Source organism: Mchenga conophoros, linkage group LG17 (assembly GCF_057382185.1).
Source record: "Mchenga conophoros isolate Kocher_MC1m ecotype Shallow Benthic linkage group LG17, M_conophoros_male_GT1.1, whole genome shotgun sequence".
NCBI lineage: Eukaryota > Metazoa > Chordata > Actinopteri > Cichliformes > Cichlidae > Mchenga > Mchenga conophoros.
The window spans coordinates 27352718-27375642 of NC_140542.1; the positions used below are offsets into that span (position 1 = coordinate 27352718).

A 22925-nucleotide genomic window follows, 5' to 3' on the forward strand; every position below is an offset into this window, starting at 1 on the left:
CTCGGCCATGAATGGAGGGGTGTGAAGTCCACAGGGGAAAATGTATGGATCTGATTGGCTAAGGAGAAGGGAAAGCTCTAAATCACACAGTGGTGTTCTTTTGCTGCTACAGCGTGTGCGTGTGTGTCTTCACAGGGTTTTCTTACCCTCTGTTATTCGCAGATACAGTATCTCTTCATCTCGCTCTCATACACTTCTCAGAGGCATAAATGAAAGTATAGAAAGCCATGAGAGGGAGGCGAGAGCGGGGGTGACTCTGGCTCTGGGGAGCAAGTGAGTTAGAAAAAGCCAGGAGATGAGATCTGAGCAGTGGAGTGTGGCCGTTGTGTTTTGGACTTTCATCATGGAAATATTAGAGGTGAATTGGATGATGAAAACATTTAATGAAACAACGTAAGAAGACAGGGAAATATCAATTACAAAAACGATTCACACAACAGTTATTATTATTTCATGTTTGGAGTGTGTTGTTTTCAACTGGTGATAAAAAGCTGTTTTTTAAAGAACATCTTGATAATCACGCTTGATTGCTTTTTCATGTTACAACATTCTCTCACGTTTTGTTTGCCTTTCTCTGTCCAATCAGCAGCCAGTGACATTTCTGTCTCATTGATTTGATTTTCCGTTAAAACGGAAGTTCGAGTCATTATTTTTAAGGGCTTTGAGGTAAATGTGTTTGCAGTTATTTAAGAAGTAAAGTTCACTTGCTTTTTATTAATTGTGCTTACTGCAGTAAAGCATGTTGGAGCTACACTCTATGTCTGATATTATAAACAGAAACCTAAATGCAGATCACTTTGCATGCACAATTCATATATCTGAAATATACGGGAGCCAGATTAGTCATTGTTAAGTAAATGAGTCCTATTTTTACCCAGGGATCCCTAAGGGGCTCCCAACTACCAACGGTTCAGGGTCTGACAGGGGCCCCTAGCCAGCAAGGAAACGGCCGCATTCTCCCAGAACAGAACACATGAGAAACTCCCGTGATCCCATGGTTGAAGTGTTGAAAAGGACATTGTCTAGTGTAAATGAACCTGCATCCCTATGTGTCTGGAGGACTTACAGCTGGCCTCATTTTCCTCATTTTCTTCCACCTTTCCAAATGGATCATAAATCAATATGATTTCTTTCATAGTTCCTAGATAGAAGCTCTTGAAATTTTGAATATACGCCTGTTTGCATGTGAGGACTCACCTGTAGTGATGAACTTTACATATGTTTAGTTGCTTTTCTATTTTTTTTTCCTATTTTTTGGTTTTATGGCACCCATATTTTATGGTTTAGTTTCAAAAACACAAATCGTTGATACCCAAGCCTGAGCTAAAAATAACACAATAGCCAGACTTAATCAGGTATCTGAATAACGTGTAAACAGGCAACAGGACATACTGATGATACTAATGTTTTACAGTATAGTAATGTCACTTTATTTATTTATTTATTTAAAAAAAAAAAAAAAAAAAATATATATATATATATATATATAAGGGGTGCAACGATACACAAAATTCACGGTTCGGTTCGATACTTTGGTGTCACGGTTCGATATTTTTTCGATACAAAAAAATGTTCATGCCTTTTTAATTTGTCATTTATTAAAATTATAAATATATATTTTAACTCAAAAGTACAGTTTTTAAATTTAACCCTAACCCTTGTGCGTGTTTTTTATTTTGACAGCGAATGCGCACCTGCGGACCACTTATGTGCAGCCCTGGTTATATAGCTCGTCATATTGCAGCCACAGAAATTCTTTTGTCCATGAAACCATAAAGCTGCACTTTCTTTTTGCCTTATAGTCTGATTTGTCATAACTTCTCCGTTTTGTGGTAAGCTTTTCTTTGGCTGTCACTTCTTCACCCTGACCTGTCTTATTTGGCTCAGCAGAACTGAAATGCTTTTACACACGGACTCACATAAGCTCAGCGATTCTCTGGCATGCTGACAGCAGGAATGTCAACCAGATCTGTCGCCCGTGCATTGAATGTTCATTTCTCAACCATAAGCCGTCTCCACAGGCGTTTCAGAGAATATGGCAGCACATCCAACCGGCCTCACAACCGCAGACCTCGTGTAACCACACCAGCCCAGGACCTCCACATCCAGCAGGTTCACCTCGAAGATCGTCTGAGACCAGCCACCCAGACAGCTGCTGGAACAGTTGGTTTGCACAACCAAACAATTTCTGCACAAACTGTCAGAAACCGTCTCAGGGACGCTCAACTGCATGCCCGTCGTCCTCATCGGGGTCTTGACCTGACTCCAGCTCGTCGCCGTAACAGACTTGTGTGGGCAAATGCTCACATCCGATGGCGTCTGGCACGTTGGAGAGGTGTGCGCTTCACGGATGAATCATGGTTCACATTGTTCAGGGCAGATGGCAGCTGAGAATGTCCCAGTTCTTGCATGGCCAGCATACTCACCGGACATGTCACCCATTGAGCATTTTGGTCGTGTGTCACCACCACCCACAACAGTGATCAGTGAGATGCTTGGCTACAAGTTGAACAGCGACAAGGGGCAGTACCCTCCATGGAGAAGGAGGCTAGAGGGCAAGATCAAAGTAGCACGGAGGGAGGTTAGCCAACTAACGGAGTTGCAGCAAGGTGCGACAAATAAGGTGCCTAAGAAATACAGCAAGCTGTCCATACCTGAGGCCTTGGAATCTGCCAAGCAAAGACTCACAGCCTTGGCCAGCCGCTTGAGGAGGTACACCAGAGAGATAGAAGGCAGGAGAATAAACCAGCTGTTCTCCACAGAACCAGCAAAGGTGTACTCTCAGTGGCAAGGGAACAATAAGAGAACAGCACCACCAAGGCTGGAGACGGAGCAATACTGGAAGAGCATATGGGAGAAGGATGCAACCCATAACGGCAATGTTCAGTGGCTAGAGGATCTGAGGGCAGAACACAGCGACCTCCCTGAACAGGGTCCAGTAACCATCACAGTGGCAGATATCCAAGAAAGGGTCTCCAGTATGAAGAGTTGGACAGCACCAGGGCCCGACATGGTTCACGCCTACTGGCTGAAGAAGCTGACTGCACTCCACGAGCGTCTAGCAGCACAAATGAACCAGCTGCTAGTTAACGAGAGACACCCGGAATGGCTAACCGAAGGTCGGACGGTCCTGATCCCCAAGGACCCCAAGAAGGGACCGGTCCCCTCCAACTACCGACCAATAACCTGCCTCAGTACTACATGGAAGCTCCTGTCAGGCATCATATCGGCTAAGATGAACAGGCACATGGGTCAATACATGAGCGGGACACAGAAAGGAATTGGCAAGAATACCAGAGGCGCAAAACACCAGCTACTGGTAGACAGAACAATCAGCCGAGACTGCAAGACCAGACTGACCAACCTGTGCACTGCCTGGATTGATTACAAGAAGGCCTATGACTCAATGCCCCACAGCTGGATACTGGAATGCCTAGAATTGTACAAGATCAATGGGACCCTAAGAGCCTTCATCAGGAACTCAATGGGGATGTGGCGTACAACACTAGAGGCCAACTCCAAGCCCATAGCACAAGTCACCATCAAGTGCGGGATCTACCAAGGAGATGCTCTGTCCCCACTGCTGTTCTGCATAGGCCTGAACCCCCTCAGTGAGATCATTAACAAGACTGGCTACGGATACCGACTACGGAACGGAGCAGTTGTCAGCCACCTCCTGTACATGGATGACATCAAGCTGTATGCCAAGAGTGAACGAGACATCGATTCACTGATCCACACTACCAGGCTATACAGCAATGACATTGGAATGTCGTTCGGACTGGAGAAGTGTAGTCGGATGGTATCAAAGAGAGGGAAGGTAGTCAGAACTGAGGGGATTGAACTACCAGAAGGCAACATTGCAGACATAGAGGACAGTTACAAGTACTTGGGGATCCCGCAGGCGAATGGGAACCATGAAGAGGCCGCTAGAAAGGCTGCAACCACCAAGTACCTGCAGAGGGTCAGGCAAGTCCTGAGGAGTCAGTTGAATGGAAAGAACAAGATCCGGGCCATCAACACGTACGCCCTGCCCGTGATCAGGTACCCTGCTGGGGTAATAGGCTGGCCAAAGGAGGAGATAGAAGCCACTGACATAAAGACAAGAAAGCTCCTTACCATGCATGGAGGGTTTCACCCCAAGTCCAGCACCCTGAGGCTGTACGCTAAGCGGAAGGAAGGGGGCCGGGGACTGGTGAGTGTCATGGAAGCTCCTGTCAGGCATCATATCGGCTAAGATGAACAGGCACATGGGTCAATACATGAGCGGGACACAGAAAGGAATTGGCAAGAATACCAGAGGCGCAAAACACCAGCTACTGGTAGACAGAACAATCAGCCGAGACTGCAAGACCAGACTGACCAACCTATATATATATGTGTATATGTATGTGTGTATGTGTATATATATGTGTATATATATATATATATATATATATATATATATATATATATATATATATATATATATAATTTTTTATTTTTTTTATTTTTAATTCAGTTACATTCAAAAGTGTCAAGATAAGCAAAAGTAGACAAAACATATATACATTTGTATGCTGTACTGAGATAAAAGCAAATTATCATTGTTTTGTGTGTGTGATTTGCCGATACTATTTTTCCTGATTCTGATTTCGCAGCATATGCGAATAGAAATACTTTTTTTTTCAATGCAAACCATTGTTTTCATAACAGAGATGATTAAACTTGACAATTTCCCACAATCTGCAGTAAGTTACAGGATCTTCTCTGACTTAAACTGTAAACAGTGATCTGCTACTGGAAAGGGGTACAAATTTTGAACTAACAGTAAGTTGCTGTTCACCCACCTTTACCTCACATATTTAATCTTGTCAAACAAAATCAGGTGCAGCAGACTTATATACCAAAACAAAATGTCAGCTACTGTCAGATGCATTTTCCAGTGCGATAATAAATTTACCAGAAAAAGAGACATTGATGCTTTATATATATTATTTCTCGTAACTGCTCATCCCGAGGCTGCTGGCTTGTGGCGGGCCCTTGCCGGTTGTTTCCTACCCAGTCAATCGGAGCAATTCAAGACTGGAATTCCAAACATTGCCTTTCTCTCTCTTGACAGGAATGTTCAGGAATCCAGAACAAACAAACAAACAAAAAGCTTGCACAGTGTTATCTAAGAACCCCCACCACCCAGCAAAACTGAGCACGCCGTCTGACAAACAAATGTGCTAATGAATGTATCCTAACGGCGCACATGAACTGAGGCCCCATTTTAGTTATTTCATATCCAAATCAAATCCAGATGCTTTTTAAAACACTTACCTTCATATTTGCATCTACTTTAATCAGATCACATTTGATAGCCAAAATACATGATGAGGCAAAGTGTAATTAACTGAGGGAACATTTTGAGAAATTATTTTACAGAAGTAAATGTTTTGAGGTGAGAAATGTGATGCATTAAGGATTTTTAAAATGTGTATTAACAGTGGAGCTTGATTAATTGGCAGTGAGGTGATATAAAGCTAAAAACATCCAAGTACATAACAGCGTATAATGCGTTTAATCATTGAAAGGCACAGTGAGTTACCGTTGCTTCTGTTACACAGACAGGACACCATAGATTTCTCCTAGCAGGTCTCTCAATCCCGATAGCCTTTTAGAATTTGTACATGCAGAATGATATAGTACTTGAGATATGTGTTTCATATGTGTAGCAGAAATCTCTGCAGTGAAATGTAGCTTCCCCATATCACTGTATGTATGCCCCATATCACTGGGGCAATAAATAAAGCTAACTGCTCCTCCTTCCTCTCTTCCCTTATATCTCAATCGTTTCACCCACATGTGCCCTACTTATAAATCACCACCTTCTTATATCTTATATTGCAATCAAACTTACATTCCATTTTCCTAACCTTATCTCTCTCAAAATTTCATCACCTTTCTCATCACTTCCCTGGATCTCGCCATGTTTCTGTGGCTCACTTCACTTCGTGTCTCTGACTCTTTATTATTCCAATAATTCCTAAGTTCACTACCCCCCACCTTCCCTCAACTTCACTCTTTTCAATATCCATTTTTTTCGTGTTCTTCCACAGAACCACGAGAAGGAAACTGCACTCCACTGTGCAGCCCAGTATGGACACTCTGAGGTGGTTTCAGTACTGCTGCAGGAGCTGACTGACCCCACCATGAGAAACAGCCGACAGGAGAGTCCTCTAGACTTGGCAGCACTGTACGGCCGACTGCAGGTCTGTGAGAATATCTGATCAATGAAAACATCATTACTTGACGCTAAGAAAAACGAGAAGGGAAGCACTGCTTTGAATCTTTTAGTTTTAGTTTGAGCCAATAAGTCAACTCAGTGCATTTAGCCACGTAGCAAGACGACCTGCTGAAGTTCAAACTGAACATCAGAAATGATTTTAAAGTCTTTGAATGTGACATGGTTGTTGGTGCCTGATGGGCTGGCCTGAGTATTTCAGAAACTGCTGATCGGCTGGGATTTTCCAACACAACCCCCCTCCAGAGTAGGAAAGGAGAAAATATCTAGTGAACAGCAGTTCTGGGTTAAAATGTCTTGTTGATGTCAGAGGTAAGGAATGTTTCCTTCACCGTGTTGAATCTCTACGTTGAAGAGTTACTGCAGTTCTGAAGGCAATAATTGTATATATGTATATATGTGTGTGTGTGTGTGTGTGTGTGTGTGTATACACATATATGTGTGTGTATACACATATATGTGTGTATATAGGTGCGTCTATAAAATATAGACATAAATGGTTAAAACGTCATCACCTTGATTTCCCAGCACTTTAATATTTACTTAACGGATGCATCTTCTCCTGAATAATGAGCATGCAACGCCTTGAAGTCAAAACAGATATAAAAACATACCTCAACCTGTTTAGGTTTTGACCTTTTCTACATTGGAGAAGCTTTAATTTCCATAAAAGCCGCTCGATATAGAGGACATAGGTGGCACTCCATGCATAAGAATGTGATGCAAACATCTGCTCCCTAATCAGTTTAATTTGCAATTAAAATTGAATTGAAACTCCAACGACATTAATAAAATAAAAAAATTTCAAAGTGACAAAATGGGTAAAAAAATATAATTAGCTGAGCTTTTAATGTAGCTGACAGGAGGCACAAATCCTCTGCAATTTGGGGTGAAGAATAAATTAGCTGCGTTTTATTTACAGAGTACTTTGCTCAAAAGGCAGCAGAGATCGTAATTAAAAGAAAGCGCGGTTAAATGCAGGTATTTGTTCTTGTAAAGATTTTTGAAGAGCATCCTCTCCCCCAAAGATACACACTGGTTTCTCAGTCTAGGTCATGTTTTTGTTGATTACTGGTTAGGAGGCTGGTATGTGGATGATTTACCGTATTTTAACCTGTTCGTGCGCTGTGTATCCTGTCCAAGCTCCTCACTGGCCGGTAAAGTGAAGCAGCAGGTGAAGAATTAACAGGGCAAAGGAATCAGACCTTCCATACCTCTACTGCTAATTCAATTTAACTGATAAATATGTGTTGGGGGAAAAAACCCTCAAATACTGCCTTTACTCCACAGAAAGGCAGACACAAAGAAGTGTAACAAAAATGTGACAAAAAGCGTGCACATGCGAGCGCAATCCCACACAGAGGCGTGTGCCTGCTGATGTTCAAATGCAATCACAAATTTTTTCTGCTAAGGTGGTGAGTAATTGCAGTCAAGCCATACAGGTTTGTCTGAGTGAATGAATAATTTATAAAGGCAACACGGTAGTTCTCTCTCCTCTCCTTTCTCTGCATAATAATGAAGGGAAATCCCTGTGGTGGAAGCTCCTGCTGCATGGAGATGTAACTAACACAGGGCAAAAGTTTACGACACGTGCACGCACACGCGCTCGCAAAGATGCACATTAAAGGGAGGAAGCTTTCGAGAGAACCGCCTGTTGGCGAGCTGAGTTATTAAACAAACGTCATTCACTATCAGTTAAAAGCACAGAAGCCTCTTACCACAGATATATTGGCGTTTTTGACAGGAGTTTTAAAGGATATTTTCTTTCACGATTGGTTGAAAAAGGTAAAAATACCTGCTGATAATCCATCTTCAGTGTTTACTTAGCGTCCCACTTAGTCAAGCAGATCAGGAACTGCAAGCTTGAATTTATGATTTTGAATTTTGCAAAGAAATTTTACAGAAAGTTTGGTGATACTAAAGCAGACTTCTCATGTCTGGACTGTTGATTTTGTCCTGTAAAATGACAGCTGCTGGTAGCAGGTTTAAACAACTAATAGGACATTTTAAATTTGTGCCTTGTTTTAAGGAAGAAACTTGTAAAGCAATCCAAAGTACAAGTATTATTACATCTTGATGCATTCTCAATCATCCACGAAAGTAAATCTCCAAAAAGTTGATTCTGTTCATCTGGACGTAGCGTTTTGTGGGAGAAACGTTTCGTCACTCATCCAAGTGACTTCTTCTGTCTCAGCTGACTGCAGGTTTCCCCAATCTTATAAACAGTACATTTGCATAATGACTGAAACCAGCCCACTGAAGGAACAATGGGCTGGGAGGTCCGTTCCTTAATCTTAATTATGCAAATTCTCATGACCATTGATCAACAACCACTAAAAGCTGACGTGTACCGTAAACCTACGCATATGGATCAGTATTTAAGGTTTGACTCTCATCATCCACTGGAGCACAAACTGGGTGTCATCAGGACGCTACAATACAGAGCGAACACCATCCCCACTGACACAGCGGCCAGGGAGGCAGAAGAACAGCACATCAAGAAGGCCCTGAGTAAATGTGGTTATCCCAGCTGGACTTTTGTCAAAGCTGGAAAGACACCTAAAGAAAGCTCCAGCCGATCCAGGAGAGAAGGACAACCGCTGCCCAAGCGAAAACCTGTAGTGATCCCATATGTGTCAGGAGTATCGGAGCAGTTGAGACGCATTTTTTCTAAACACCGGGTCTCTGTGGCTTTTAAACCCCAAAACACGCTGCGCCAAAAACTGGTCCACCTCAAGGATCGGGTCCCCCGACACAAACAGAGTAACATAGTGTACGCCAGGGGTAGGCAACTCCCAGGCCTCGAGTGCCGGTGTCCTGCAGCTTTTAGATCCCAGCCTAGGTCAACACACCTGAATCAAATGATTAGTTCATTACCAGGCCTCTGGAGAACTTCAAGAAATGCTGAGGAGTCATTTAGCCCTTTAAATCAGCTGTGATGGATCATGGACACATCTAAAACCTCCAGGACACCGGCACTCGAGGCCTGGAGTTGCCTACCCCTGGTGTACGCTGTTAAGTGCCAGGAGGATTGATAAGATGTATACATCGGGGAAAGCAAACAACCTCTGGCGAAGCGGATGGCACAACGCAGAAGAGCCTCGTCAGGCCAGGACTCTGCAGTCTATTTACACCTACAGGCCAGTGGACACTCTTTCAAACATGAGGATGTACACAACCTGGACAGGGAGGAACGCTGGTTTGAGAGCAGAGTCAAGGAGGCCATTTACGTGAAAAGGGAAAGACCATCTCTGAATCGAGGAGGGGGCCTAAGGGTACATCTTTCACCATCTTACAATGCTGTGATTGCAGCCATTCCCCAACTCTCTGTGAATGGTACTCATGACCATTGATCAGTGGTCTTTGATCAGTGGGTTTTGGTCAGTGGTTGTTGATCAATGGTCATGAGAATTTGCATAATTAAGATTAAGGAACTGACCTCCCAGCCCATTGTTCCTTCAGTGGGCTGGTTTCAGTCATTATGCAAATGTACTGTTTATAAGGTTGGGGAAACCTGCAGTCAGCTGAGACTGAAGAAGTCACTTGGATGAGTGACGAAACGTTTCTCCCACAAAACGCTACGTCCAGATGAACAGAATCAACCTTTTGGAAAGTATTATCACACTTTAAGTCATAGGCTTGTTCTGGACAGCATCACTAACTCATCGTCAAGCATCCTCTCCAGTTGATGATCCAATGACGAGTGGATGATGTGAAACCAAGGTGCATGATTGGATGGGGCATGAGTGTTTCTGCAGACTGGGTCTATTAATATTTCACAAACTAGTGATCTACTGCGATTTTCCCACTCAATCATCTGTAGGGTTTACAGAGAAAAGACCTGTATGTGCTGTGATATGCAAAGCCTTGTTTTAAATGACCACACCCAACCACACAAGCCTGATGTGCGCTAATTCTGGATGACAAATAATATAATTGCTTTATTTATTAATAAAAGGTCCAAGGTGGCTGCTCTGGATTTTAATCCTGCTAACATGGCTACAAAATGAAGCAAGGCCTTCCTTTGACCTTCGCTTTGAAATTCGTGTTTGGTGCAATTTAGCTTTTAGCAGGTGTAAGAAGGTGACAAGTGGCCTAGTTTTTATATGTTTGCTGTTTTTGTCATTAACGTGTGGCTGTGTTTTTTGTGGGCAGGTGGTGCGCATGTTGGTGAGTGCCCACCCCAATCTCATGACCAGTCACACTCGGCTACACACTCCGCTTCACCTGGCTGCCCGCAACGGACACCACAGCACCATCCAGACTCTGCTTGAGGCCGGCATGGACGTAAACTGCGTGGTAAGAAGGCACCACCACATTCCTTTTTAAACTTAATCTCCCGAATTCTTCTTTTGAATCTATGTGCTTCCTTCATCTGATCAGAGAGCATATACTGTATGTATATTTATGTGTTACATGGGTCCTATGGTTTGGTGGTAGGGAAGGATGTATAATTAATTGGGAGAACAGACTGTAAGAGAGAAAGAAATAAGAAGAAAGAGGACAGGGTGTTCCAGAGAGGGCCCTCCTTTTACACACCTCTTTATATTTTCATTAGAGGAAAGGGAAACGCGGTGTCGGTTACAATATGTGGAGCTTCATTACTGCTCGGTTTCTGATGCGATGTTTGGACCTCTCCGCTCTTCTCACCTTTATATTTTGTCTTTTTGTGTATTCTGAATTGTCTGGGCGATTCAAATACAACTTAGTCCCGACCCTTTCTGGACCATTTGCTTTTGTGAAGTCTTGTCAAAATGCAGCCACGCTTTGCTGATTTCTTGAGCACTGTTGTCTTTCTCTGGAGAAAAGCTGAACTGTTTGACTTTGATCACTTGTCTTAAATGTAGAAATATAGCCCTTTACTGTGTTAACGGTTCTCTTTGGACTTATTACTGGATTGCTCACACCACAAGCTTTATTTTGACCCGGCACAGAAGAACATCACAGCTGATCATTGGCTTAGTGGGCTTATTCGTTTTTTATCTGGACAGATCATCAATGTGTACCAATAATGGTGCTATTATTTCAAAATATAAAACCGCTTGTGATTGTTTGTTCATTCATTGTCCAACTATAGATCCATGCATCTTAACTACTTATCCAAGAGCCTGTCCCAGCTGTCAGCTGTTCTCATGTGGCAACAGTGCTAACTGCTGCAGCTACCTGCTGACCAACTATAGATACTTTTCACATCTCACAGCTTGTTATAAGGTCATCACTCATTATATGCTGGCTTGGGGGTTTTGGTGTCTAATGTGCAAGCCATTGTGACAGAAGTTGTGTAGTTTAGAACCAGGTTAAATTCATTATTCATTAAAACAGCTGGTAAACAGTTGTATTTGTTCTGAAGTCCTGCAAAGTCAGCATTAATTGGATTGTTTTTTGACGAGAGAATGTGGACTGAAGACAAGGCTTAGGATTTACGACTTGTTCTATGTTCCAAGCTTATGGATGACTAAAAGAATGAGATTACGCATACTTTGCAGCTAAAGTTCATTTCCCTTTTACAATTTGTAGTTTAGAACAAGGCTTATGAGATTTTTGGCAGAGATTACACTAACCAGGAGTTGCTCTTTTGTATGGAAAGGAGCCAGCTGAGGTGGTTCGGGCAGCAGCTCAGGAGGCCTCTTGAGTACCTTTTGGAGTCTTTCCAGGTGTGGCCAGCTGTTAAGAGACCCCAGGGTAGACCCAGAACTTACTGCATGCGCTGTATCTTAAATGGCATGGAGGTCTTTGGATGCCTGAGGAGGAGTACTGATGCTTATTCTGCTGCCAATATCACCTGATCGGAGATAAACGTCAGACACTGTATGGATATAATTTACTGGGATTAGCCACTTTTAAGTCCATATTTTGTATTTCTATATTTTATTAAACAAATTAACTTTTTTTTAATTGAACATTTTCACCAGAAATATTACTTCACTGCAAACAATGTCCTGGTACGAGCTTTTAAACAAGACAGAGGTCTAAACAGCTATGTGAAATTCATTTTACATTAAATGGCATATAGAGCCCACTTTGATTTTACGTAGGCTGTACTAGTGAAATGCCACTTTTCTGTCAGTATCAGTAACTACACATTTAATCCCTGAGGTGTCTTAAAATAAGAAAGAAATGCACAATTTCAATAATACATCTATACATGAAAAAGAAATGCTGATTTACTAAATAATTGCAACGATAAAACTGAAAGTTTTTATTTAAAAAGGCTCAAAATTCTGTTTTACAGTGTTGGACGTTGTTGTTTCACGCTTCTTTACTGGAGTTGGTTTTGTTGGATTGAAGAATCGAAGCCGAAAAGCAGCTCCAGGAGTTTCAGAGCTCAGTCAGAATCTAAAGCCCCCTAAAGCTGCTGATTCTTAATCAAGGGACATTTCTGCTTAGAAGCTATAGAAACAGGGATCGATCAGAGTTTGTACACATATGCGACAAAACAATCCTTCAAAGCCTTTATAGGAAATTTCCTTCAGTGCCCCAGAAGCTTTTATGGATCTAAAACGTGTAGCTGTTGCTATGTGGATCTGAGAGACTCTAGAAGTTAACTTCTGCTGGTGCCAAAATCTGATTTGACTCTATTATCATTCACTGCTGAGACATATGACGTAACAGATGCTACGTTCTCCCCCTTTTTTTTTTTTGGCTGTGTAAAGTACAGTTTATATACAGTATAAATAGCATGTGGATGGAGGAGGGTCTGCGACTACAAGACAAATATGAGCTTTTTTGCCGTACTGTGACAGCGTCCATTAGAATGTGTAGCAAAGAAGAATTTGATGGGCACGGACGTGGATGTGTGTCTGTGTGGATTCCATATCTGGAAGGATGAAAACAGTTTGACCTCTTGGATATGAGAATCACTGTGAGGCTCTCACAGTGAGGATATGCATGACTCAGTGGCACTGCACCTATCTTCTCTGCCTTCTGTCCTTGTTACACGCTGCGGTGTCTGTTTATGCCCGAATGTGTGCATGCCTGCTCAGATCTGAAGAGCAGGGCTGTGTTTCTCTGCAGGGATTTGGCCTGAGGCTCCATGTGTCTAGAGCAGATGAACACTACACGCCTTTGATTTGCCTCATCTCTCTTCACACGTCTGCAAATCCTCCGCTCTCCCCTTTTCTTACTTTTCCTCTCTACCTACTGATCAAGAGCGCTGCAAGTCTGATATCTCAAATCGTCTCCTTAGTTTACCCTTGACTTTTGCTCCGCTCGTGTCTGTTGCTGAAAATAATGCATAGAGGCATCGAGTTCTCTTTTGCTCTATTAGCTATCATTATCATACGTTGGATGAGAGTAGCTGTTGCACACTTGGCGAGTAAAATTGGCTCTTTGGTTGGTTAAACTTGATAGTCAATTAGAGTGAGCCTACACATGTCACCTGACCTGGAACGGGTCAAACACTGCTCGACTGTAATGGTAGGCATTTCTGTTAAATTGGGTTTTCATTTAATCTCCGTGTTGCACGGTAATTGGACTCTCCTGGTTTTACTCATAGACTGCACGTAAAAGATGGATATAGCAATAATGATTCCACAGCATTGGCTACACTTTTCGGACCTTACTCCCTTTAATATACAGTTTTTGCTTTTGTAAAAGCCCCATGTGGCTGTTTGCATTTGATGTTCAGTTGCAATAACATCAGGTAAACAAGCAGACTTAATGGCTTCCCTGAAGAGCAAAGGCTTTTTTAATGCCACTTAGGTGAGAAACACAGCGAGTGTCGAGTTGTCCTCTTTTCCCCACCTGCTTTCCGCTCTTCTCCATTTCCCCTCCTCTTGCCTCGCTCGTTCTTTCTCTCTGTATTTTCTGCAAGGCCGCACTGTCAGAACTGTACTATAATGTTGACGGTGCAGAGTGGATGCTGTGGGTGACTCACAGATGGCATTCCAAGAATGGAAAGCAAATTGTGCATGTGTGCATGTGTGCGTGTGTGTGTGCGTGTGCGTGTGTGTGTGTGTGTGTGTGTGTGTGTGTGTGTGTGTGTGTGTGTGTGTAAAAGAGAGAGTGTGTGTGTACAGGTCAGTAATTGGAGTCATGCCATATAGGTCTGTGTGAGTGAGGATGAATAATTTATACATGCAGCGCACTTTCTCTCTTTTCTCCTCTCTTTTTCTCTTGCTCTCACACACTCTTTCATCCTCTGTCTGTTCCCATAATAATGAGGGGAAATCCCTACAGTATGGAGGAACGTGCCACTGAGTGACCTATAGCCAACACAGGGCAAAAGTTTAGTATAGATACACACATCTTTGTTCACAAACACAGCTGACTGCTATTTCCAACACTGTCTTGCACAAAAATATGCTTTAGGTCATTATTGCCTGCAGTGCAGCTGTTTTGATTAATATAGAGTCCTATTTTTTTGTCAAGCATAAGTAAGAGGGATGATGTGAGCATTCACATTCAGACATTTACCTCGTCGTCCCATCATGAGCAGTGAGTGCTACATTTCTGCGTGCTGTCGTTAAACCGATTCATCTGCCTTTCAATTCCAGGAAACTCGGAGTAAGAACTGCCTTCCTTGATTCCTCATGACATCACTGCATAATCGCTATGGGAAACAGGACAGGAAGTGGTAAAGGAGGTTCAGGAGGGCAAGATGTGTGTACTAGAATAGGGGGTGGATCTCTTCCTGAGATACAACCTCCGCTTTCATGCATGAGGGCAGCAGAGATTTTGTTTTGCAGGGGAGACATCCACATTGTGATAAACTCGCAGGCGCTACAAATTTGACATTTCGTCTGTTTCCACTTTGGATTCACACCTGCGGGATTTTTCCGAGGGATCTGGGCCTTTGACCTTTTTAACTTTCAAAAGACAGAGGAGCTGTCGCATATGGCGTTATAGCTTCATTTTGCCATCAATCCCTTCTCTGTGGCGATAACACCTTTGTGTCAGGGGAAACAGAAAAAGTTGCGTATTCCTGCAGAAGACGATCACACTGATGTGGTGTAGTGTTGCGTCGAGCAGAATTTCCTGGCAGTGTCGGCTGTCGTCCAGATAATTTGTCTTCATTACGGCTGGGACTTCTATTCAGTCCAGGGTTTCATCTGTGTTGTCAGGAAGCCAGCTATGAAGGATGCAACGTGTTCAGCATGTGTGTGTGTGTGTGTGTGTGTGTGGCTGCGAGTGTGAAACACGTGTCTTTGTGTATGTTGAAGTCCTTAGTATCCTCGATGGGCTCTATTGCTTCCAGCAACATGCACAGATTAGTATGTTTAATGTTCCAGAAAGACCTTCAGGATCATGATGTCCTGTTAAGCTATATAGCAGTAACTTCATCAAAGTAAAACTAGTTACAGCGTTTCCCTTATATATATACACGTTGTGTTTTTGGCTTTATTAGCGGGGTGTGTGTGTGTGTGTATAAGTCTTCCCAGCTGCACCTAATAGTCCTTGCTGAGGTAGGCATAGCAGTAGCAGTTCATTACCTCCTGTTGGTTCTGGTTGGAGTGGCCCTCCAGCTTGCTGCTCATCTCAAGTGCAGAATGAGTCAACTGGACTGCAGGACGTGAGTCTCAAGTAGCTGAATGATGATTAACATAGTAATAGCATCCCTACCTATTGACCTGATCTATTTTTGTAGCTTATTTTTGCTAATTATTCTGATTGTATGGAAACAATTGACTGAAGCAGAAATACAGTGGACAAATTCACTGCGCGCTATTTGGTAGAGTCCGACCAACATAGGACCTTTTTAGGACAATTTATAGATCTGACTTTTTAGTCATAGTCCTTTGACTAAAAAGTTATTTCGTTTTAGTTAGAATTTAGACTAAATATTATAAGATTATAGTAGAATAAAGTGTAAAAGGTTGTTGTTTTATTACCCTTGAGAGTTACTCAACGTGGTTTACAAAGCATCCTGTTTTCCTTGGTATCAAATGTAAAACTTGTCCACATATAGCCACGCTTCGCTTCCTCCCAAGCACTGACAATTTGTCGCTTTTTCATGAGAAGCATGGAGGATGGAGCTAGTTGTACTGTACGTGTGTTTGCAACAGCAGAGTGCCTTAATAAATGCCATTACTGATATATTAACAAGTACCAAATATTGGCCAATAATATCGGCCCAATACTGGCCCTCCAATAAATTTTAACTTTAGGTTATTTAAAATAGATTTGACTTTAGTTAAATAAAAAAATCTGTTGGGTTTTGTCAGGAAGGGAATCTGTTATAAAAAGACCCTGTGTGGATGTACTCTAGTGTCTGGCATGTTGATAGTGAATATTGGGTCTTGTTGGCTGTGGGGTGGAGCATTAGTGGAGGAGGCTTTAAGTGCTCGATGGAACTGTTTGGAGGTTGTTTGTTCTTAAGCTGCTTACTCTGCTTACTCTGCCCGCTGGTATGGAAAACATTCCGATGTGTGTGTTTCCACATCCTAGGATATCAGTCATTAGCATCAGCAAAGGATGCTGTAACATAAAAATTCTACACCTTTAAGTCTAGCTATTTTGGTCCTGTTCACCCTCAGGCTGTGTGATTAAACAGCTGTTCTTTATGTTGTTGCACTTTTTAAATGTATCCTTGTCAGAATAATCGTCTCTCTCATCACTGCTGATACGGGATGAGACACTTACTGGCACCATCCCCGTGCTGGTTTCAGTGTGTTGCATCATATCTGTAATATCTCTATTAGTTGGACTGGAGGCTGATACGGGCCAGCGTAGGGTGAGGTGAAAGTGGGACGTTTCCACACAGGCGCCTGCTGCTTGTGTAATGGTTTGAAATCGCTGTGGCCTCGCACTGTTTGGAGGCGAGGGAATGTAACTTGTTTTAATCTCTCTGAATCTCTTTCATTTAACTGCCAGCGAGGGGGGGAAAAAAAGATTGTATCAAATCAAAATATTGCCTTTTTGCTCCCTTTTAATCCCAGTTCCCTTTCCTTTCTTTTTTTAACGCCTCTTGTGCTTTCTGGTTTTGATGTCTATTTTTGTCTCCACTTTGAATTGTTAAAGTGACTTAATATTAATACACAAATGCTATCTCTGTCTCTTGTAGACCGAGAATGGCAGTGCCCTCCATGAGGCAGCTCTCTTTGGGAAGATGGATGTTGTTCGCCTTCTGCTTGACTCAGGTGGGTCTATAAATATACCCCGGCTAAACAAAAACTGTGCGTGTTTCCTTATATGTGTGTTTCCCTTGTTTCTCCCTCTTTTTTTTTTTTTTTTCTTTTTTTTTCAACCTGTGGCTAGATGTTTGGCATTTTGTTTTGTTGTGTTTTCCCTCTCCTTCCCTAAATTGTGAGTCAGTTTGCCCTCAGGTGAACTCCAAACATCTGTTTGCTAAATTCTTCCTCACTTCAAGCTTTGTTATTGTTTTGGCCAGTTTCTCTGCAACTGCATAATTAGGATGTGTTGTCTTATGTCATCTTATGCAATGACTGATAAAGATTCCCGAAGGTAGAACAGCTCCTGTCTTAACTAGTAGCTCAAAGTCATGTGGGTATAGTTAGTACTTTTACTAAAACAGCCTGGACACTGTTGTCCTTTTGACATCATTGCCATCCTCCACCTACTTTCCTTCAGCACTTCCTGTTTCCTACAGGATTTCCTCTGGGTGGCCATGTTCCTTTTGCCTTGATTTTATTAACATCCTGGATCAAAGCAGGGCTGTACTTGTCAGAGTCACTGAGCTCTAACCCGATATAGCTAAAAATATTGCCTGTCGGTAGGTGGGTTTACTGTAGAGGTGTAGGATGGGCCTCAATGCCTACGCGTAGAGAATGGCTTGTTGGTGTAACTGCTTTATCAAGTAAGCATCAGTCATTTTTTTGACCAAAGAAATAACCTTTAGTATCACAGAAAAGGATCATGTGACATTCAAGTTGAGTAGGTAAATGTGGTTATTTCTGTACTTTCTCTGAGCATTGCAACGTCTGAGCTTGGCGGGGCCTCCAGTCATTAGAGTGTCTGCTACTTTCTGGTCTGCTATTTACTGACCGCTCAAATAAAGGCTAAAAAGGCTAAAAATAGAAAGTTAAGAACAACTAAATAAAAACTGAATGCTACTAAACAGTAAGCTAAGTTTAGCACAACTCTGGGACATGAAGAGCATTAAACAACAAGCCGTTATTATTATAATACATTTTTCTTTTAAACACATTTGTTATTTTCGATAAATAAAAAAGCCAGGGAAGCTGTTTTTTTTACATCTACAGTTCCTTGAAGCACTAATCACATTACAGACTTCATTTATAAATGTACAAACCACATGAGAAATAAGGAGGAAAAAGGAGGGAAAATAAAAACCTGAAATGCTAACTTAGGTGTAAATGTCCTTTTATTACAGTTTGATACATTTCTGATGGTACCCAGCAGAACGATTGGAATGACATTTATTTTCACATATGGCCTATTTGATATTGTGCATCAGTCTTAGAATGCAGTCTTTTTATGTGTCATTGTCTGAGATTGTGACTTAGCATTGCAAGAATGTGTATGTGTGAGACTAATTTGCATTCATCTACAAAACATTTGGGTTATAATCTTGGAAAAAATGCTCCCTGGTGTTTCTGACTGAGTGGTGTGTTTACAGATCTGACTTCATATTTATTTTTGTATACTGCGCTTGAATGTGTTTAGTTCTGTGTATCTGCGGTGAAGGTGAATTATCATGAGCAAGCCTGAGTAGGTCCTGTATTGTTAGACTAAGTAATGGGTGTTGACTTTTCCCCCTCTTTTTCTTGTATTTTATGCACGTTTTCTTGGGTGTGTTTGTGTGTCAGGGATCGACACCAATCTAAGAGACAGCCAAGGAAGAACGGCTCTGGAGATTCTGAGGGATCATCCCGCACCAAAATCCCAGCAGATCACTGCTCTCATCCAAGGTAAAGACGCACACACTTTTGATTTAGATGAATTGAGAAAGTGGGGCATTTCAGGTGTAAGAATCTTATATAAGTTCACTAAATATATAACAACAAAAAGAAAGATTTAACAGTTCACCAGCGACAATGGAAGCTCCTGTATGTGTTTAGTTTGAATGCACTGTTACTGTTAGCCTTGACTTATTTTCTTTGTCTCACTGGTTTAGCTGGATTTTAAATAAGATTGTTATCAATAAGATTCTGGAAGTTTCAGTGGATAAATAGCACTATGGTATTTCTGATGACTACTGTGCAATAAAGTCCATATCTAAACCACTTAAGAACCCTTATAATAGATGTTCTCCAGCAGTGTATAAATGAATACTAATATCGACACACATTGTGAAGGAGCAGCAAGACCTTGGCATGCCATAAAAGGTCAGACTTACATCTTCATATTGGATTTTGTTGCTTTGCTATTTAATAGTAGTTTCAAACATCCCAACTTGTCAAAGCAGGAAAATCCCTTGTTAAAATCCTTAATGATGGTTGAATTTGGAAAAGGCTCAGCTAACTGGAATGCAACAATCATCCCAGGCATCAGTTTCATTTTTGCTTTTCTTGCTTTGATGAGTTAAAAAAATTATCTGCTCTGACAAGAGTTTCTACTCTTGTGAAGTTTAGAACCACGAGCTATGATGAGTGAAGTAAATGATGCCTTTCTTTGTGGACTTTTTGCCCTTGCACCTGCTATTAAGAACCCTGTTTTGGCTCTTGTCCTGCTGCAGTGGGTTTTGTGTGCAACCAATGCTTGTTTGTGTGAGTTTGCGCCGCAGTCCCCGCGGACCCAAAGATTCTCCATATTGCACCTTCTAAAGACAGTTTTATCCTGAAGTGATTATGAGGTTCAGTTTGAACGCTCTAATCTGTGGCTTGGAGGCCTTCGCTATCTGTCATTGTGTAGTCTGTGGGTGTATGTTAGGCGTGTTGTTGCGCATGATTTAAAGAGAGTGAGATAAAGACAGACAGGATTGGAGGGATAGGCGAACGAGGAGAGCCTAAATTAACCGCTAAACAGTCTTAACTAGGAGACAAAGATAGAAAGGGGAGCAGAGACTGAGCCCCAGGAATGTAACAAATCGTCCACGGTTAGAAAATAACAGACAGAAAGCTGACATTAAACCAGGGAACGCACAGCGATGCAAAGGGCAGAACAATTTAGATGTAATTAGTGATTCAAGTTTCCTATTTCACGTTTAGCACGACAACAATTTGAGGCGTAAACAAATAACAAAATCGGGGAAAACTGTCTATATTTGTCTTGTGTTTTAAACCTTAACATGTAGTTGTTGCTTTATTATCCTTCTACTTGCTTCAGAGTTACATATGTGAAGTGGAAGTGGTTTGTTGTTGCGAAGAACCTACCCACACATCTTGAAAAATGATTTCACATAGCTAGTTGCTCCCCGAAATGCTTTTTAGTTTTAGTTCTCTTTTGTGATTCTCATCAGTCAGGCAGAGTTAAACAGCACATGCTTACCTCTGGAGGCTTAACCAGCTAAAGGTATAGTGAACAATGGGCTAAAATTCTCTTCTTCAGTTCATAAAGCGGCCCCCAAACCCAGCATCTAAAACTTCTGAGTAATTAGTTTTTTGCTAATGAAGAGCAGTGAGCTTTAGAGATGGTCTGCGTCTCCGCTACATAACAGAATTGGACTCTGTTCAAGCCCTTTATTGAAACTACACGATGTACACTCAGCACTTTATTAGGTACACCTCAGCAGTAGTGGGTTACACCTGCTTTTTGCCTTCAGCACTTACTGAATTTTTCGAGGCACAGATTCAATATTGCTCTGTTCCACTACATCCCAAAGGTTCTCTATTGGATTGCGATCTGGTGACGGCGGAGGCCCTTTGAGTACGGTGAACATTTGAGTGCATGTTCCAGAAACCAGTTTGATATGATTTGAGTTTGTGAAATGATGAGTTACCCTGTTAGAAACGGCCATTAAAAGATTGGTACACTGTGTCCTAAAGGAATGGACATGGTCAGCAACAATACTCAAGGCTGTGGTGTTTAAACATGATTTTGTGGATTGGTGTGATGACTCCTTCCTTTCACTAAATGTGTCAAAAACTAAAGACATGATTATTGATTTTAGGAAGTCCTCTTAGTCTTATAGCTCATCACCCACTATCGTTAAAACTGCTGATATTGGGATTGTTGAGCGTTTCAAATATCTAGGTGTGGTACTTGACCATAAACTGTGTTTTGGATCTCATGCTGATGCCATTACTAAAAAAGTTCAATAAAGACTGTTGTTTTTAAGGAAAATGAGATCTTTTAATGTCTCATCTGAGATGTTGTCTTTGTTTTATAGAAGTTTTATCAAATCTGTGATGTCTTTTTGTATTGCTGCCTGGTTTGGTAACCTGACGGTGAAGAATAAGAAGAGGTTGGGTCTTTTGGTAAAAACTGCTAGCAAAATTTCAGGGCGCTGGTAAGATGGACTTTTGGCCATTTACAATAAAAATGTGCTTAGAAAGGCTCATTCTATTGTTAATTGTTCAAACCATCCACTTCACAGTGAGTTTGAGTTGTTGCCTTCCGGCCGCTGTTTTAGGGTACCTCTGAGGAAGACCAAAAGACTCCAGACTTCTTTTATCCGTACTGCATCCTGTCTCCTAAATGCCATATAACTGTTCTGGGATTTTCTACTACTATTATTGTCATTTTATATTATTTTTTGTTTACTTTTATCCTGTTGCTAAACTAATTTCCCTTTTGGGACAATAAAGAATTTGAATTGAATTGAATTGAAACAATGCCCAGTTGGACCCCCCATCATAACACCAGCACTAGCTTGAATTTTTGATCCAAGACAGGATGTTCATGTTATTGACTTCAGATTCAAGACAGTCGAACACCAGGCCTGGTGGCCAGAATCCTTTAGAAAATATGAAGGACATACATTTTGGACTTTCAAACGTTTTTCAGCTTTTCCCTCTGATACAGACCTCCTACATTGACATTCATTTTAAACCAACATCATTGAACAGTTAAATGACAGAAAAGTGATATATGTAACTCACCAGTCAGTGTATGCTAACCAAATGCCGTATAGCCTCTGTCGCAGCACCACCTACTAGATTCTTGCTCCTTGTTTTGTACACCTACTCCTAACATTTAGCTTTATTTGGTATATTTGGGATTTCCTCTACAGTTTAAAATAACTTCTGCGACCCTAATTTGGAAAAGCAGAAGAGAATGGATAGAGTTTACAATACAGTTCTGTGGATTTGCTTGTTTACACACTTGTATTTACAAGAATGAAGAGTGATTATGTGGATAACTGGGGTTGAAGATGTCAATACAGTGCAGCTGTCTGGACTTAATTCGGCATCCTTAGCTGTTCACATCCCGAGCTGTGCATATAGAATCACAGTTTGGGGGAATATTTGTTAATATGCACACAAGTGAGGCTAGAAAATATGTTTATGAAATGAACGTAGCTTTTTAAAAGTCAAAAATTCATGTCATTGTGCATATTGGTCAGAAATGACAGCCGTGAAAAGCTTGTCTCTCTAAATTAGAAGTGCAAACAGAGATTTGGACTTCAGCATAAATTGGAGAGTGAATGTGTGAGAGAGAGAGGGAAAGGACGCAGCTGTGACTCAGTGAAAAGATCAGCTGCATGCCATTTCCTGTTGGAGAGGAGATGGAAAAGCACACACACACACGCACAGACAGAGACGCAAAGAGCAGAATACTTGTCATTTACTCAATTGTGCCAGTCGAGGGGCTTTCTGGTTGCCGTAGGCACCTCGTTATGAATAGAATCTCATTT

At 41.6% G+C, this 22925-nt stretch overlaps 1 protein-coding gene across 4 annotated transcripts in view; it reads left to right on the forward strand.

Annotated features, from left to right (window-relative positions):
• Window positions 1–22925, forward strand: part of anks1b (ankyrin repeat and sterile alpha motif domain containing 1B) — a 267248-nt gene that overhangs the window by 91418 nt on the left and 152905 nt on the right. For 3 of the 4 annotated variants that reach the window (XM_085252154.1, XM_085252151.1, XM_085252152.1), the window contains exons 4-7: window positions 6084–6236; window positions 10424–10567; window positions 17271–17346; window positions 18997–19098. In XM_085252154.1, the coding sequence (XP_085108280.1) occupies window positions 6084–6236; window positions 10424–10567; window positions 17271–17346; window positions 18997–19098 (475 nt within the window). Of the gene's footprint in view, window positions 1–6083; window positions 6237–10423; window positions 10568–14950; window positions 15181–17270; window positions 17347–18996; window positions 19099–22925 lie in introns of those variants that run through there. The other variant, XM_085252153.1, reaches the window with a different exon arrangement.